At 45.6% G+C, this 17,038-nt stretch overlaps 1 protein-coding gene across 1 annotated transcript in view; it reads left to right on the plus strand.

The window, feature by feature from the left end:
• Positions 1-1,322: 1,322 nt before the first annotated feature.
• Positions 1,323-17,038, plus strand: part of LOC119030674 (reticulon-4 receptor-like 1) — an 87,684-nt gene continuing 71,968 nt past the window's right edge. The window contains exon 1 of the mRNA XM_037118439.1: positions 1,323-1,974. Within this exon, the coding sequence (XP_036974334.1) occupies positions 1,962-1,974 (13 nt within the window). The 5' untranslated portion in view covers positions 1,323-1,961. The remainder of the gene's footprint in view (positions 1,975-17,038) is intronic.

Here is a 17,038-nt window from a genome sequence, read left to right on the forward strand (position 1 = left end):
TCAGGAACTGTTAATCCAATCTACTTTGGCAGGTTAAGTGCTTTGGTCCAATATGGTGCAATTTGGACACGCAGCACATTCAATATTAATACATTTTGGATGAGGAGTGAAAAAAAAAACCACCGCTCGGTGCCGCAGCGCAGGCGTGGCGTTGGCGCTCTGGCTTCACGGCTCTGCAGACACTACAGGCCTTTTTGAAAATCCTGAAATTTGAAAAGCAGAAGGTTAAACGAGTCTGGACGGGCGAGGAGACACGATCAACACAGGTGTTCTACCTTACAGCGTCACTGCAGGTGAGTGTCTGTCAACAGTAGTCTGCTAGCTGACATTAGCATCAAGGGCTACATAGTTTTGTCGTCAATGGTTGTTTCAGTCCGGCTTGGAAAGCACAAATGTAATCAGTGGGTTTTACATGCGGCTTCCCCTTTAGTGATGTCACTACAGTTGCATTGTGGGTAATGTCGGCGCCAGGTTTTTGAAGAGGAAGAAGAACACCTGCAATCAAAAAAGTTGATATCTCTGAACTGTCCATAATGAGTCCAGCAGTGTGAAATGAGGACAATACTTAATCAGTGCTCACCTACATTACCCACAATGCAGCTCAGCCACTGAATGACATCACTGGAGGCATTGTATCAGTATTCATACAGAAGAATATCACAACCCGTCAGCACCGTCAGAAACGCATCAATGAGTCATTTCTAAAGGCCTAAAGCAACTTTTTGGGACTTTTTATAAACTTTTAAAGGCATTTCATTGTTAGTTTACAGTCAAATAACTATGAACTAAAGTTTGATCAACTACACATTTAGCATTTATTAATGGTGGTTATTACAAGGTGTTATTCTACCTGCATTTTACATCTTTCCGCCTGCAGCATGAGGCTGAGGGATGACGGCCGGATGACCAGAGGACAGAGAAAGAGGAGAGTCATTGAATTGTGACTGAACGCTCCTCTGACTCTGTTTGCGCAACAGTCACGCCCATAAAAGCAAAGCTGAACAGGTTGGGGGGTGAAACTGAATTAAGGGGGAGACCAAGGTGTCGGTGGAGACTCGGGCACAAGAGGAGAGGAGAGAATTTAATATGGGAATCTATAATAACCGCTCCAACTACATGCATGGGCTTCATGCAGGCCATGATAAAGCCCGATAAAGGCTGTTTTGAGAGAGAGAGAGAGAGAGTGTGTGTGTGTGTGTGTGTGAGAGAGAGAGAGAGAGAGAGAGAGAGAGAGAGAGAGAGAGAGAGAGAGAGAGAGAGAGAGAGAGAGAGCTGCCCCGGCTCTCATCAGTCACATCTCGCGGTGGGAGGGGGCTGGAGCGGCTGCCTCGGAGCTCTCCGGTAACAGAGACAGTCGACGGCAACTGACTCACACCGCAGCGCATCTGAGCCTCCACCTGACCTGCAGCCTGACAGCAGGAGGGCAGAGGAGGAGCACATGAAGGAACTTCCTCCCGCTGCTTCATTAGTATTATTTTTATTCTTGTGTGTGTTGCTGCGCAGTGGGGGGGATGTGGAGGGATTGACAGACAGCGCTCCGCTCCTCTTCCAACTCAGGGCATCGGCTCGCATGTCACCGGTCCGCAGACAGCAGGTGGCGGGTGAGTTGACGCACATGTGAGCGCGCTGGGACGGGACTCTTTCAAACCAACTGCGGTGGAGACAAACTTGGCTTCTACCAGCAGCGGATCTTCTATTTCTCCATCCTTAGTTCTGCCAAAACATCATCCGACCCGCTTTTCTCTCCCCCCCACCACCTCCTCCTCCTCCACCTCCTCCTCCTCCTCCTCCAAGCATCTTCACTTGAGAGAACAGTCAGCGAGGAGACGAGACTACAGCCTGCCTGCGGTCAGAAAGGAATCAGAATAACAGTTTGGTGAGCGGCAGCAGAGGATTGGACCCGCACAAGGATGCTACTCCCGCACAGACACAACTAGACGCTCCGACCAGCCGCTGCCAACATGTTCAGGCGAGGTAAGAGAAGGAGGACCGCTAGTTCTGCTGCTGCTGCTGCTGCTGCTGATGATGATGATGGCGGGCTGTTTGTGTGTGTGTGTGTGTGTGTGTGTGTGTGTGTGTGTGTGTGAGAGAGAGAGAGAGAGAGTTGGTTCACATTATTATGAGAGTGTGTTTTTGTGTTCTTGGTGTGTGTTTTGCGCGCTGAATGGAGGCGCCTCGGGGAGCCTGTCGCCAACTTACCCGCCGTCCTTTACGCGCGCTGGTGGAGAGAAAAGAGGCGGAATTAAAAATTCATCCACTTCATGAAGAAATTATTCTTTAAATAGCGAAACGCTGCCGCACTGCAGCTCGTGGGACTTACCTGCACGAGGGGGGATACGGTGCTGGTGCCAGGTCCTGCGCGCGCTATTGATGATAATGATAATGATGATGATGATGAGGATGAGGATGAGGATGATGATGTGCGCGAGCGTGGAGAAGAAAGAACGAGAGAGCGCGTGAGGATGAGTGTGGTTATTATGGGGAAAGTTGGTTCATTTTTGGTTATAAAAGAAAAAGTTGAACTCGTTTTGGTCACTTTGTGTGTGTGTGTGTGTGTGTGTGTGTGTGTGTGTGTGTGTGTCTGCGCGCGCGTGTACCTGTACTGTTTACTATCACGCTGACAGACTGCTGTTCAGTGGTGAGGAAATGGATTAAGTTTAACCACAATGACCTTGCCTCTGTGTGTGTGTGTGTGTGTGTGTGTGTGTGTACCTCTGTGTGTGTGTGTGTGTGTGTGTGTGTGTGTTGAAACATCACTTTTAACCAACAAGCTTGAAGCCCCACCTTAATAAAAACCCCACACCCCTCATTAGTCATAATTAAGATGAAAACAGGAGGCACAGTTTGAGGGTGCAGGCACTCAAACGCACCACAGCTTAGTATTTTGTGTTGTGGTGACTCATCTGCCAATCCCCCTTTTTTGTGTAATGAAAACTCCCTCTCTCTTCCTCTCTTTGTCCCTCCCTCGTTCTTCCTCTATCTCTCTGCTCGGCCAGTTCCTGCAGCCAGCCTCAGTCTGAGAGGAGGAGGAGGAGAGAGAGGCCTGGCAGGCTGGCTGGCTGCTGGCTGGCTGGTTTGGGTCGCTGCCGACGCTTTGTTTCCCAGCGTGTTTGAAGCTGGATTTGTTTCCCTTACTTGACTTTGCCTCCGTCTCCAACTCTTTCAGTTGTCTCTCTATTTATCTGCAGCTTTTCACAGTCGAGTACGCAGCGACACACACACACACACACACACACACACACACAGACACACACACACAAAAAAACATGCCAAACCTTAAAATTTAGTGATGAAAAGAGCAGCTCTTTTATAAAGGAGGGCACAAAAGAGAGGCTTTATCCTGCTCTGTCACAGCCGGTAAGAAGAGAGTCGCATGTAGGTTTTTTATGTTTTTAATGGAGGCCTGATTATTTTATAACAGAGTCATCTGGCAATTCATTTCTTGATGAATCAATCTGTCTAAATGCTGAAAGAAACTGAAAGAAAACATGGTATGGATCTTGAGAGCTCCTCGACTCCTCTCTCGATGTCATTCACCTCCTTTTAAAGATGAAATCTTTGCTGTAGCTACTCAGCTAAAGGCATTAGCTTGCTTAGCGTGTGTCGAGTGTGTTAATGATCAGTTTGGGATCACGAACAAGTCAAGTCAATTCAAAACAAGTCTCCATCTACTGCACTTCAGTTGGTGTTTTGACTGTGAAGCTCCAGAAGTGTTTTCTGGTCTACAAACCTTCACGTGACTCTCCATCAGCATGGAGGTGAGGAGATGATGATGATGAGGAGGAGGATGAGATATTATTTTTGGGGTGAACTTGTCCTTTAAAATGTTTAAATTGTCCCAGCAACAGTCCCAAAACCAGAGATATTCAGTTCACTATCGTGTCTAAATCAAGAAGACGATCTGATCGTTACATTTTAGAGGCTTTTAAAGCAAATATTTGGCATTCTGGCTGGAAGAACAACTTGATCCATCGACTGTTTGCTTGAATTTTCTGTAATGAAACAGTTTAAATATACAAATGTGTTACCACAAATGTTAATGGAGCAAAGCAGTCTTGAGCGAGTTTTCATCTTTTAGAGCATTGGCTTTGAAAACTGTGTAGAATGGCACTCAGTAGAGCGTATACCTCCGCACAGTGACCTTCAATTCAGCCAAGCTGAGATCTGTATCGTCATTGGATCCGTGAATTATTCCCTGGCTGAGAAATGTGTGGAAACATCAGGAAAATCCTGCGACGTTAAAGAAAGTGAGCAGGCATTTCCAGGATCCGTCCCTTTATCCGATTCTGCACCAAAAATAAATAAGCTCCATTCTGAGCTGAAACTCATCCTCCGTCCAAGTTTCCTGGAAATCCGTTCAGTAGTTTTTGTGTAATCCTGCTGACGAACCAAGAAAGAGACACGGGTGGAGACAAGGTAATTAAGGTTAAAGCGCCATTTCATTCAGAAAACATCATCGTTCGGAGTGAAGTGACGTGCGGCTGAACTCAAGAGGAAACATGTGGATGAAGCTTTAGTGTTCTGACAGTTGTGGATTGGGTTTTTGTATTTTTGATAGATAGTCTTCTTGTTCAATAATTGGAAAATGGCACCGTGCCATCGTGCTACTTTCAAAACGAGGGTAAGATAATCGGATAAAAAAAAAAAAAAAATGAAATTGATGGCACCATTTTCTGGCTTTCTGGCGAGACTCCTCGGAGATTTAATCCTGATTTGTTAACAGCGATCCTCTTGAATTTTGTGTGTCAGAGGGTTTCAGAAATAGCTTTCACTCAGCACCTCAGATAAGAGAATGCAAATCCAAAATGTTCAAAATGGGCAGTTCTCGCTGACGGCTGGACTGATTTGAGGAATAATTCAAGTCGAGTCAGTTTTATTTTCATAGCACAACGTTACGTAATGTCTGTAGTGTCATATTGAGACACACAAGTTCAATTAACATTAAAAAGAAAACAATTTTAAATGGAGTTTGGTTCAGGCTGTGTGATTTTGACATTTTTGGGAATAATGAGAAGAAATGTGTCAAAACAGCCACAACTTTTACTTCCTGAGTTGAGAGATTATAAACCCACGACTCCGTCTCGTCCTCCGTTCTCATCATTAATTGTTCATTTTTCTTTCATCCGCTCGCTTTCAGGAGGAAAATCAAAGAATATTCCGTAATCCACCCCAAAAAATGTGCTATCTGAAATGGTGAAATGATCTGTAACATTACCTTCAGCCATAATTATATCTAACTAGCTTCAGCTCAGTTCTGAAATTCACTGATCAATATCAATACAAGATGGTAAAATTGCAAGTCACTGTTCGTTCAGACTGCAGCCTCAACCTCGCTTGAGGGCCGATGGCTTTCTCCAGGCTCAAATGTGAATAAAGTCTGGCCTAATTATGAAACTTTCCAGCAGTATTATGGAGTTCCCGCTCAACTTTGAGCCTAAACGAAGCAGAAGTTTGTCCTGATTCAACCCCAAACATTTTCCTCACAATCTGCACGTTGGCGCTGAGACGTCGACCTGAGCAGAAGTCGCTCCGATGCTAATTAGGCCGAAGCAAAGTGGCATCTTCAGACGCACTCTCATTTGGGAATGAATTTCATTTGATCGACGCTGTTATAAGCACATTATCACGCGGTGCATCTGATGGCATCGCGACAAATACCAATGTCACATCTGCACCGTCTCTCTCTGAGCTGACAGTCGCGTTGGCACACATACGTTCTGCCTGCAGGCCGCTGTCAAATCTACAGTCAGACAATTAGAAGCTGCTGTTGCTGCTTTGCGTCGCCGTGCGTGTGCGTTGACTTGCAGCTATGATAGCCTCGGTGGACGATAATAACATATGGATTAGTGACAGAATGTTTATGCGGGTCGTGAAGCACCAAATGTTGGGATAATTGAGTGCTGAGATTGATCCAAATTTGCTGTTGCGGCGCCGGCATCCTGAGGCAGAGGACAGACTCCACAGATTAGATTAAATTTGCAGACAATGTACGAACTGGGTGTGGATTCTGCTGGATATATTATTGTTGGGTAAGTAAATCATCTTCAGCATTTGATGACTGGAATGGAATTCATATGTTAATCAATTACATCTCTAATTCGAGTCACAGCGGAGAGCAGGATGAAACGCTTCATCACACAGGCGGCCACACACAGCGAGCGTCCGTGCATATCAATGACCTTTTGCGGCCGCCACTCCCGCCTGATCTCAAGGTCACTCACAGACGCCTTCTTTCTTCTGCCTCAGCCGGAGATCAGTGTGGGCTGCTCGCCGAATTCTGTTCCATCATTAAGTTGCACAACAATTTTCCGGGAACCCGCATCGATACACCGTGTTGAAACGTGCTAAAATAATTACAGCGGCTGATGTTTTACAGCTCCGAGCCTCTGAACTCTCACAAACACAGTGCAAAAAAAAAAAAAAGAAAGAAAGACAAAGAAACGGGTGATGAGCAGGAATTGTTTTTGATGCTAAATAAACGAACGCCAAGTGCAGCAAATTACGCCGTACGGACCATGAAATGGCATTTCACAATGCACCATGGAGTTTCATTTCAACTTTCCTGCCAAACAAAGCTCAATCACACATTTATCTTTATGTGCAAACACACTGCGCTGCACTTTAAATATTTCCCACCAGGTTCCAGTTCAAGTTAATAAATGCAGACAAACAGACGGGCGGATGGCACAACAGAAAGTGAGCTTTAATGAGCTTATTGTCTGGTCCCAAAAAAGAAAAATCCAAAATGCAAAAGTACACACTAAAAGCAAGAGACAAGTGGGGAACAGCCACAGGAGCGCAGGAGACGCGAGGATGACAACAGATGAACCAGCGAAGAGGGAGGGAACAACACGGGCTTGAACAAAACCAAACTAACAGGGGGATGATGTGCAGGTGGAGAGACGGTGGGAACGGGGCAGCGCTAATGAGGCTGATGTGAGACAGATGTGGGGGGACAATCAGAGCGGGGAGGAGCACAGGAGGGAAACAGAACACTGGGATCACAGGTGAGCAGGAGGTAGAAAGTGACAACGAGACGCAAGGGACATAACCACAACATCAAAAAAAGGAAATCAACAAACCAAAAAGCCCCGAAACCATGACAAGCGCATCAAAAAGGAAGCGAGCGGGAATGTTTTACGCCTCGGTTACATCTAGTTACGCTCGTACTCTTCGTTGAGTTGCAGCTGAAGTGAAGTTATCGGCTGATTCGTGGTAAATACGGAACGCTAATTTGCTCATGAACCTCGCGGTTCACCTTGAGAGCCGGCTGCACGCACAGCAGGAAGGTCCTGTGTGAATAGAGTGCCCAATCAAATGAGACATTACTCCCTAACAGGAGCCCCGCGGAGGCCTCTGATTGCAGGTTCACATGGCAACAACTTGGGCTCATTGTGCATTTGTGTGTGTGTGTGTGTGTGTGTGTGTGTGTGTGTAATACAAAGAAACAGAGTGAGATGCATGGGTGTGTCTGCATCCAGGAGCGTGACGGCGTTTCTGGATGAAAGGGGGGAAATGTGTGTGATCACATAGCGAGAACAGGGCAATCATAAGGAGTGTGTGTGTGTGTGTGTGTGTGTGTGCGCGCGTGTGTGTGCGTGCGCCTCAGGAATCGTTAGTGTAAATGTCAGAGCTGGAGGACCAGAGGAGGAGCTACACTGTAAACCAAGCAGATGCTCATGCAGACATGCAGGAAAGAAAAGAGAGGAGAGGCAGAGAGAGAATGAGCGATTATTTGGAAGCAGACTTCACCTGGAGGATGAGAGAGGAAGCCAGTGGCGAGTGAAAACTGAGCTGACGGGAGCTGACTGTGTGTGTGTGTGTGTGTGTGTGTGTGTGTCAGGCTGATTTCCACTCTCCGGCCCAGGAACTTTGGTATTTTCTCGTCTCCGCAGGGAGAGAGAGATAGTTGGACAAACCAGCCGCTTGCAGCAGCGTCCTTGTTTGCTAACTGAAGTGAATGAGGCTCTATTATTCATGCTATGATGCCGGCGTGTCTTATTATATTAGCCATAAAGTTTAAAATGCGAGGAGCAGATGTGGACGTATATCAAAGTCATGTTTGTACATGAAGTACAGGAGCTTAGCATTACAGCTGGAGGCAGGTACAATCATTAGCCTAGCCAAGTATTTGAATTCCAGAGTTAAAATAACAGTGGGTGTTGTTTCAGGTGCTCTGTGGAACAAATGGAAGTAAGAAAATATGATTTAAAGCACTTTCAAGGCTCTGAAGTCTGAAGCTACGATATCAGTGTCAGTCGTATTCACTATTCACTCGAAGACGGAGGATCTCTCCTGTTGTCAGCATGTAAAGCAGTGACCTTCAGTGGCTGCAGGGCTACTTTTGTTCATGTTGGACTGACGCTTAATGCACCATCAGATTGATTTCTCAGGAAAAAAAACAATGAAGCGTATTTTACAAATGAAAGTGATAGCTGTGTTATCGACGAACGCGCACCACAGAGCGAAATACCTGCACATACTGCCAGAAAACAGCAGAATCAAAGCCTTTGTGTCTAACTCCCATCCCAGGATATATCTCCTCTATCCTCCCCCCCTCAAATCTCCTCTCCTCCCATGCCTTCGCCTCTGTAGCTGGTTCGCTCTGTACCTGTTGAATAATTGATAGCTGTTTTGGTTTCCGATAAGGCGTTTGGGGTCCACAGCTCTCAGCAGTATGGGCTCGCTGCTTTTCCTCACGGCACATCACACGGCTCAGTCCATCCTTTCACTTCCCCCCTCTCTTCCCCGTCTCCCCTCATTTAATCTGATCTTTTTTTATTATTATTATTATTATTATATTTTATTCTACGTGCCACTTTTTTCTTGATGTGCGCCACTCACACTCTCCGCCATGCGTTTGCATGCGTGTTCTGTATTGTAGCCAGCAGCTCCGATTCCATGTTTTATTCTAGATAAGCTCTTGATATCCATCTTCTTCTCCTGATTACAGACGTCCCTGCTATCATAAATAAATTGCCTTTTTTTCCCCCCTGTATATTACCATGGAAACAGAATTTGTAGAGACAGGAAAACTAAGTAAACAGGATAAGGTATTTAGCATGCGTCTGTAACCTGGCCCGTACTGCAGCAGCCCTGCTATCACATGCAGGTTTGTTGGACGGGATCTGAGCTCCACCCCGGCGTGTACAAAAGCTACACAAACGCAACGTGAAAGATTTTTTAACTTTGAGGTGGCTGAGTCATCAGACGAGCGAGTCAAACAGCTTACATGCCCGTAACGACCTCCCTCCACACTGTCCATCACGTCCCCTGCTGGTTCGCTTCAACCTGCCGCTGTTGTTCCCCAGAGAGCAGCGAGCGTCTCGAGACCGTCCTCACACGAGAACAACGCTGCTGCTTGTTTGTGCGTTAGTCTTTGGCCGTTGCTCATTTGAATGGGACGACTGTGTTGGTGCAGAGAGCTCAACTTTTGTGATTTGCTCAGACATTTGCTGCACTGGTTCCAGTCCGACTGTAACATGAACACTGTATATCTTCATCACAATTAAACCTTGTGTTTATATGCATCACCGGGTACTGAATGAAACACAGGGCTGTTTTCAGTATGTTTCTGCAAACCACAGATATGTTGAAACTTGGCATTTATTTTGTGATGAAACTCAAAACTCTGTCAGCTAAACGTTTTCTTTGGTTGCACTGGTGCACTGTTACGTTCAGCCGGTCAGATTGTTTGTTTCTTAATTATGTTGTTGCATGTGCTGTGATCTAGATAAAGAAAAACATATATCTGAGCTTTTATTCCTGTTAACAGCCATTTACATTTAATCAATGTGTGTTATAAGGTGGCTCTAAATGGGTGCACCAGTGCAACCAGTGTGGAAAGTTAGTCTGGAGCGCGGTTTAGGCACAAACACCACTTGGTTAGGGTTTGGAACAGATCATGTTTTGGCGACACAAACGTGACCTGAGACGTCACGACTTCCTGTCAAAAATCATCTTTCTGTTTTTGGAGTCACGAGCCACAGCTGGAAACTGTCACTCATGCTTACAGATGCTGAAACTCAGTCCTGAACACTGGTCACTGGCTCAAACTCCACCACCCCCATTCAACCTCCTGATACGAAATACTTTTAACGTGAATGTGATATGACACATTTTGTATAAATGTCAATAGGGTACTGTGCAGAAATGTTAACTGCCAACATTTTATCCTGGTGACTTTTAGTAGTCAAGCTAATTGTAACTTTTGTCTCTCTGGATGAAAGGAAGCGAGGCGAGGCACCGTGTAGGGAGGAGCAGAGAGTGGACAGAAGTACATGACTCTGCTGCTGATCATGTCTAGTTTGGAGATAATGTTGGTTTCTTTCAACAGCGACAACAACCGACCTCAAACCGTAAGCAAGGGGTTTTGTTGTGGGACTGCAGGTCAGGCTGGCTGCCATCCGAAAGCATCAGGATCTGACAAGTTTGGAATAAGAATCAAAAATGAGCTTTGGCAGATAAAGAAGGGAAACATACGTCTTTGTGGAAGGTGTTGGTCAACAGTGAGGTTTTTTTCGTTGCTCTCTGTGTTTTGCTCGATGCTTTTATGATTTTTGAAATGTTTTGCTGACATATAAAATCCTCTGGCTGTGTTGTTCTGCCTCGGTGGAGTCCCCTTTTGTCCTGATTTTTCCATTTGAAAACCGCTCATCAGAATTCTGATCCGCGGACCTCTCCCGTGGTTCTACAAACACTGCACACTGGCAATCAACCTCATATGATTCATTCACATTACCGCGTTGTTTGTATTACAGTTAGTTCACAGTTAATGGTAATTTTTCATTTATTATTTACGTTGTTTTGTCTGCCCCCGTGCAACAAATCACAAATGGAGCGCTTGAGTATCCCAAAATGTTTGGCTGTATTAATATGCATGCGGGAAAATAAATGCCCTACAACCTTTCTTCTTCATTTATTCCCTCTGCTTCTCGGGCTCTCTCGCCTCCTCTGCTGCTACCTCAGTGCAGTAAAGTGTTTCGAGGCTGTATCAGCTGTTACCCAGCGTGTGGGGAATTGAAGGAGATGGGTTAAAGAGGGAGACGAGTTCATCAAACCCAGGACAACAAGTCAATTCATCCTGATTTACCACCTCACTCCCCATCTGTCGCGCACACTGTTGCTCTATACGCACACCTGACCTGATGTGTGTGTGTGTGTGTGTGTCTGCACATACATAGCAGCTCGAGCCGACACACACACACACACACACACAGTGACTTATTCACAAGCTCTCTTTTACATTTTCTCCCTCTCTCGTTCTCTCTCTCTGTACTGCGGTACAGACAGACAGGAGCGGCAGCAGTAGCAGGTCTTACATAACTACATCACTGCATTAACGAGCCCATCTGCCTCTGACTGGTGCTTACACTCCCAGTCAGAGCTCTGTTTGAGATGATACGCGCCGTATATACAAGAACACCTGAGCTGCCCTCACAAACAGAGTGACCGGGCGGGAAGGAACTCAAGAGCCCCCGATGTTTGTTCTTTATCCAGTGAGTTTTCATTGTTCCGTACGAGACGTTGTCCAAATAGATAAAACGTAAGTTTGAAGATTTATTGACACTTTTAACTTTGAAGTTACAGTCGAGGCAGAAAGCTGTTGCCTCTTCACTCAGTTGCTAGTTTAATATGTACAACAGAAGTGAAATTAATCCGTCCGACATGAAGGATTCAGCGTTTTGTGTTCGTCCTAAACGTTGTTCCAAATTCCCATGAATCCCCTCTCAAGATGAAACAACAACTCTCGAAAAACTAAATTTGTCACATGATGCTAAAACTCGGTGGATGAAAGTAAACACTGTGTTGTCATTTATTGTGAAGTCATTGTATTGTTTCCTTTGACTCACATAGGGGGAAAAGCTGTCAGCGTGCTGTTTAAACCATCACCTGAGCGATCCAGATGCAAAACAACTTCTTTTTGGCGTCCATGTTGCTCCCACGTTCCAAGACGACACACATGAACGACTTCCCAACTCCGGAAATGGGACCAAACGAGCAGCACGTGAACGCATCGATAAAATCATAGAAACATCTGCACAAATTGTGATTTCAGTAATGACCATAAACATGAATCGACACTTTTCCAAAGCATTTTCAACATCACTGACCATTCTAACCCTCAAACAGACTGAGTTTATTACACGACTGCCACAGTCTGATCTGCCGGCCACCGGGCAGCTGCACCGGAGCGGTTGGGGGTTAAGGGTCTTGCTCGAGGGCGCCTCTGCGGTGGTAATGAGAGAGGGGCAGAGCGCTGCCTTTCACTTTCCCCACCCAGAGTTACCCTGCACGTCTGGGGAATTGAACTAGCAGCGCTCTGCTCGCTTCTCTGAACTTCTGGCCACCGCTGTCCAACACTGTGTTTCCTGTTCCCACGTAGAGTTAAAGGTAAAGGTTCAGTTAGTGTAATTTTATAACAGCAGGGTTGTAAAGCGGGCGGGTGGGTTTGTCTTTTAGTATTCTGTGGACGATCCTTTGGGTACCAGTGATGCTCTGGGCGGCTTGTGAGCCTTTTTGAAGATGTCCCTTTGATAAACGTATCGTCTTTTTACGTGTCAAAAACGAGTAGCTAATTATCACATTCGGTTTATATTTATGATTTACTCAGCATCCCAACCTTTTTTTTTTTTTTTGGACTAACGGCTGTGTCTTAAATTGAATTATATCAAGAAAACACTCATTTATTTATCATGTATCAAACTCCTGAGGCAGGTACGGTGGAGAGAAGATACAGGACAGTGACACGACCAGCAGTAAATCTAAATGATTGAAGAGCGTTACAGTGTGAGCGAGCGGTGGACAGCTCACTGATAATAATGATGAATAATAAACTGACGACCGAGCGCAGATCTCTTTCATCTTTTCTTTGAATCGCTTCTGTTCTGCCGCTGCTGTCGCGTGCTGACACAATCAGACGGTTCGTCTTGAGTGACAGAAAATGAGTCAACAACGAGTCCAACAATGGAATAATCACCAATTAACATCTTCTAGGTAAAAATTACAGAACATTCCTCGGTTCCACTGTCTTAGACTCTTAATTTGTATCTTTATAGAAATCGTATAAATCGATTTTTTCTCTTTTGTTTTTTTAACAGTTTCTGAGGTTTTATCAATGGCCTCATTATCAGTAGATGATGAGCAGACTGATCCATATTTCTTGCATCCATCTCTCTCTCATATACATTCATCTGAGCTTTATTTAAGGATCTGGGTTGTACAGCAACAGACTCCCAACACACACACACACACTCAGAGTCACAGCTGCCAAGACCCACCAGTGGGTTTAATGGAGTCCATCCTGATCCAATTTAACTGAAGCTGAATCCAAGTCCTGACTAAATTCCTAAATTTACCCTAGAACAAATAGGGAAATGCCAAAAATGACTTCACATGGCAGAACGCCCCCGCAAAGGTGCGCCGGCGCTGGCAACACCACACAAAGACAATGACGCATGAAAATGGCTGAAATTAGAAGAAGCCTCTATTTTGTGGGAGTCGGTGTTTGATGTGCACTTCACAGTGACGAGAGGAAGTCAAGATGGAGGGATGTGAGAGAGGAGGAGATGAGGGACGTGTGAGAAAGTGTTGTTTGTCTGCTGCCACAGCTTGTTTGTGTCTTCGCTCCGGGTCTCATTATAACGCTGAGGCACTTGTGTGTGTGTGTGTGTGTGTGTGTGTGTGTGTGTGTGTGTGTGTGTGTCAAACTTTGTCTTACATAACAATCAAGATGCTCAGCTGGGGATACTGTACAGATGACTCCCATGGCACCCTCTTATTGGAGCCAGGGTGGAGGTTTTTCTGGAGCACAAGCGAAAAAGTAATCAGAGGCGAGCAGTTTTTTTCTACAGAGCCGGGAAAAAAAAAGTCATAAATGTGTTTCTCGCTGTAACGTTCAAGTACATCAGCCTCATTATTACACATCGCCGCACAAACCTGCAGTCATTTTCATGACAACGCATTTATATTTTAGGCATCGCTGTAGCTCTTTTTCCAGAATGAGTGAGTCAGAATACTTCAGATGGGCTTTTACAGATTTAGCTTTTTGGCTGTTTGCTTTTCCTTTTACATTTCGAATTCAAGCCTGGAAGAGCTATTTTTATAGCATCCACTGTGACGTTATGAAACTGTACCGATTGTGATATTCTAGGTCAACGTTGTGCTGGCGTTGTTACCGCTGACGGGAGGTCGTGTTTTCACGGTGACAAGTTTGGATTTTAGAATTACCGGAAAGATGTCGGCTTCAAAATAAATCAGGAAAACAATACAGAGCTCCACTTTATCGAGCACTTGTGTGGATATTCACATTCATCCCGATAATGAAAATACACCAGGATCAGCTCATCTTCAGGGATTATTTACTGTGATTGGTGATCAAATCATGTTTGTCCCACCCCTTTTCTCAGCCAAACTAACTGAAGTCATTCAGACTTTCATTCCACCGTCTTTAAAAGAGCACAATTGGATCATGCAAATGCATGAAACACTGTTTTCTCAATTAAAACACCTTCTCTGTACAAACATCGACCACTGTTATTTGTGTATTTCTTTCCTATTTGCTGACTGGAGACGGATGTTTGGACGATGTATTGATGCATCAACTGAAGCTTCACGAGCTGCTAGAAAAGCAAATGTGGCGATTTTGTGGTCAAATATGATTCATGATTAGTGTGAATGATCGTTTTTGCGTCACAACTTTCATTTTCACTGATAAAACTAATCTGGTACGAGTCTGTTCCAAAACAAATGTACATCTGGAGATGAAGCGTTTTATAGGCCAGGACATCCCTGCAGCACTTCATACTTCATTAAAACGTCTGGACACATTTTTATTAAAGCAGCTTCTTCTTCTCTTGGCTGTAATGTGAATTCAATACTGTTTCAATTAATTGTGCATTATCCCAACTATACAGTATGTTGTGTATCTGTAACATATCAAGGGAATAAACTGAAAGCACTAAACCCACCGTGACGCCGTCTGCTCCATGTTCTGCAAATTGGAAATGATTTGTACACGATGGGCTCGAGGTAGCGGCTGTAATGATCCATAGTGTGTTTTTCCTTTCCTTTTATGTAGCCGTCTTTGATTTTATGTCGGTAATCATTCAGATGGCGGATCGCGGGCTGGGAATGAAACGTCAACATTTGTGGCGTGCACACAATCGTACTGTACGTTCGGCTTTGAGTCATGGAGAGATTACGACAGGTTGATACCATAAGAACGCTCACCAAGAGCTGCGGTGTGTGCCGAGATAGACAACGTTATATATATAGTGTGCTTTAAATAAAAGTGTCAGGACGGCGCAGACATTGTTGATGGAGCTGGTTTACGTCCCTGCTGCATGTGTGTCGGACGAGGCCAGAACAGCTAATGTGAGGAGTTTGGGTCTGTGAGAGGATGATTACCAATGTGTTCTTGTCTCACAGCCGAACAGCGTGTTACAGCGGCGAGAGGGAGGAAGGGTGAAGACATCCACAGCGCTCCCTCCGAACTCCCTCACCCCCTTTAACCAATACTGCATTAATCTCCTTAAGCTGTCAGCGTGACCCAAAACTGACGACGCACAAGTGCGCAGAAGGAGAAGGGGAAAAACTCTCCCGCCAAGTAGACAACAGCTTGTGACTAATAGTGAGTTTAGCACAGCTCACCAAGCTCATAACTGACTTGTAGCGTCGTCACCTTGGCACAATTCAATTACGGCTTTGAGAAAGGTGCTTACCTCGCGTGTTTCTGCTGGCTCGTAAGTCAGTCCAAACTCTGCTTGGTGTGTGTGTGTGTGTGTGTGTGTGTGTGTGAACTCTGCGTGAACCAACGGTCACCAGCTTTTGAGACCTATTTTTTAATCTTTTTTTTTTTTTTTTTGGGCCAGATGTGTAATTTAACAGATGGCAACAGCAGCGGCTCATACGTTAATGTCGGCTCACCCACACGACACGAGACACTCATGCGGTTCTGCAGGTGTGAGTTAATGAAAGGTGCGCATGCCGAAGCGGCGTGGAGCTAATGCTGCAAGACCACGGAGGAGGTGTGAAGTAGCGAAAGAATGGGAAATGAGACGGAGGACGGGAGGTGTGGGCAGGAGCAGACACATCCGCGCTCACGGGCGTCGCAGGACAGACTTTTTATTTCACCTTTGTCTGCACCTGATATTTCGTGATATAATGACCCGATAGATAATCACAACACAACAGATGCCTACCTAATAATGCAGAGAATTTCCAAAAAGCCTGAATGACCCGTGCTGTTGTTATGATTACAACAGTGCTACTGCCCCCCCAAAAAAAGACTCTGGCTCCACTGCAGCACAGCTGTCATGAAGATGGGCTGCCTGCCCAACTACACCAGCTGTGCCAGCCCAACCATCACTTAATCACCCTGGGAGGAAAGGAGGAGAGGGGGAGAGAGGATGACTCGTGAGGTTAAGGAGGAAAAGAGGAAGAGGAAGTTGTGAGGGTGAGGAAGAGCGACGAAAGTGAGGAAGAACAATGGAGGAGACAAGTGACAGCAGAGGAGGAGGCGCCGCTGAAACAGGAAGGGAAAGGTGATGGATCTGAGAAAGCAAAAGGATGCAAAGAGAGATGTATGAGGAAAACACAGAGGCGTGAGAGGCAAGAAAAAGTGGGGAACCGGGGAGCAGACTTTGACGGATGAGGGTGGGGTGGAGGGTGAGCGTCGGCAAAAAGAGTGATGGCGGCGAGGGTGATAACAGGAGGAGAGGTGAGGTGAGGGAGCGATTTGTAAATGGAGGCAGGAAGCAGACGTGAAGGCGAGCGGGCCACGCTTCAGAGTGATGAAAGGGACGGAGGGCGTAGTGCGAAAGAGACGGAGCAGGACGGAGGAGAAGATGATGTCAAACACGTTTTAGGTCGATCTATCAGCTCACCGGAATCGATACGGCGGTAAGCAGTCGGGTTTAGCAACTTCTGTCAGGTGTCCGGCGGCTTCACCGGAAAAAAAAAAAACACAAGAGGTCTGACTGCAGTCAGCGTCTCTTAATGAACTCCACCAAATACCACCGTCAGCATTAAACTGAAG

Source organism: Acanthopagrus latus, chromosome 13 (assembly GCF_904848185.1).
Source record: "Acanthopagrus latus isolate v.2019 chromosome 13, fAcaLat1.1, whole genome shotgun sequence".
NCBI classification, from domain to species: Eukaryota; Metazoa; Chordata; class Actinopteri; order Spariformes; family Sparidae; genus Acanthopagrus; species Acanthopagrus latus.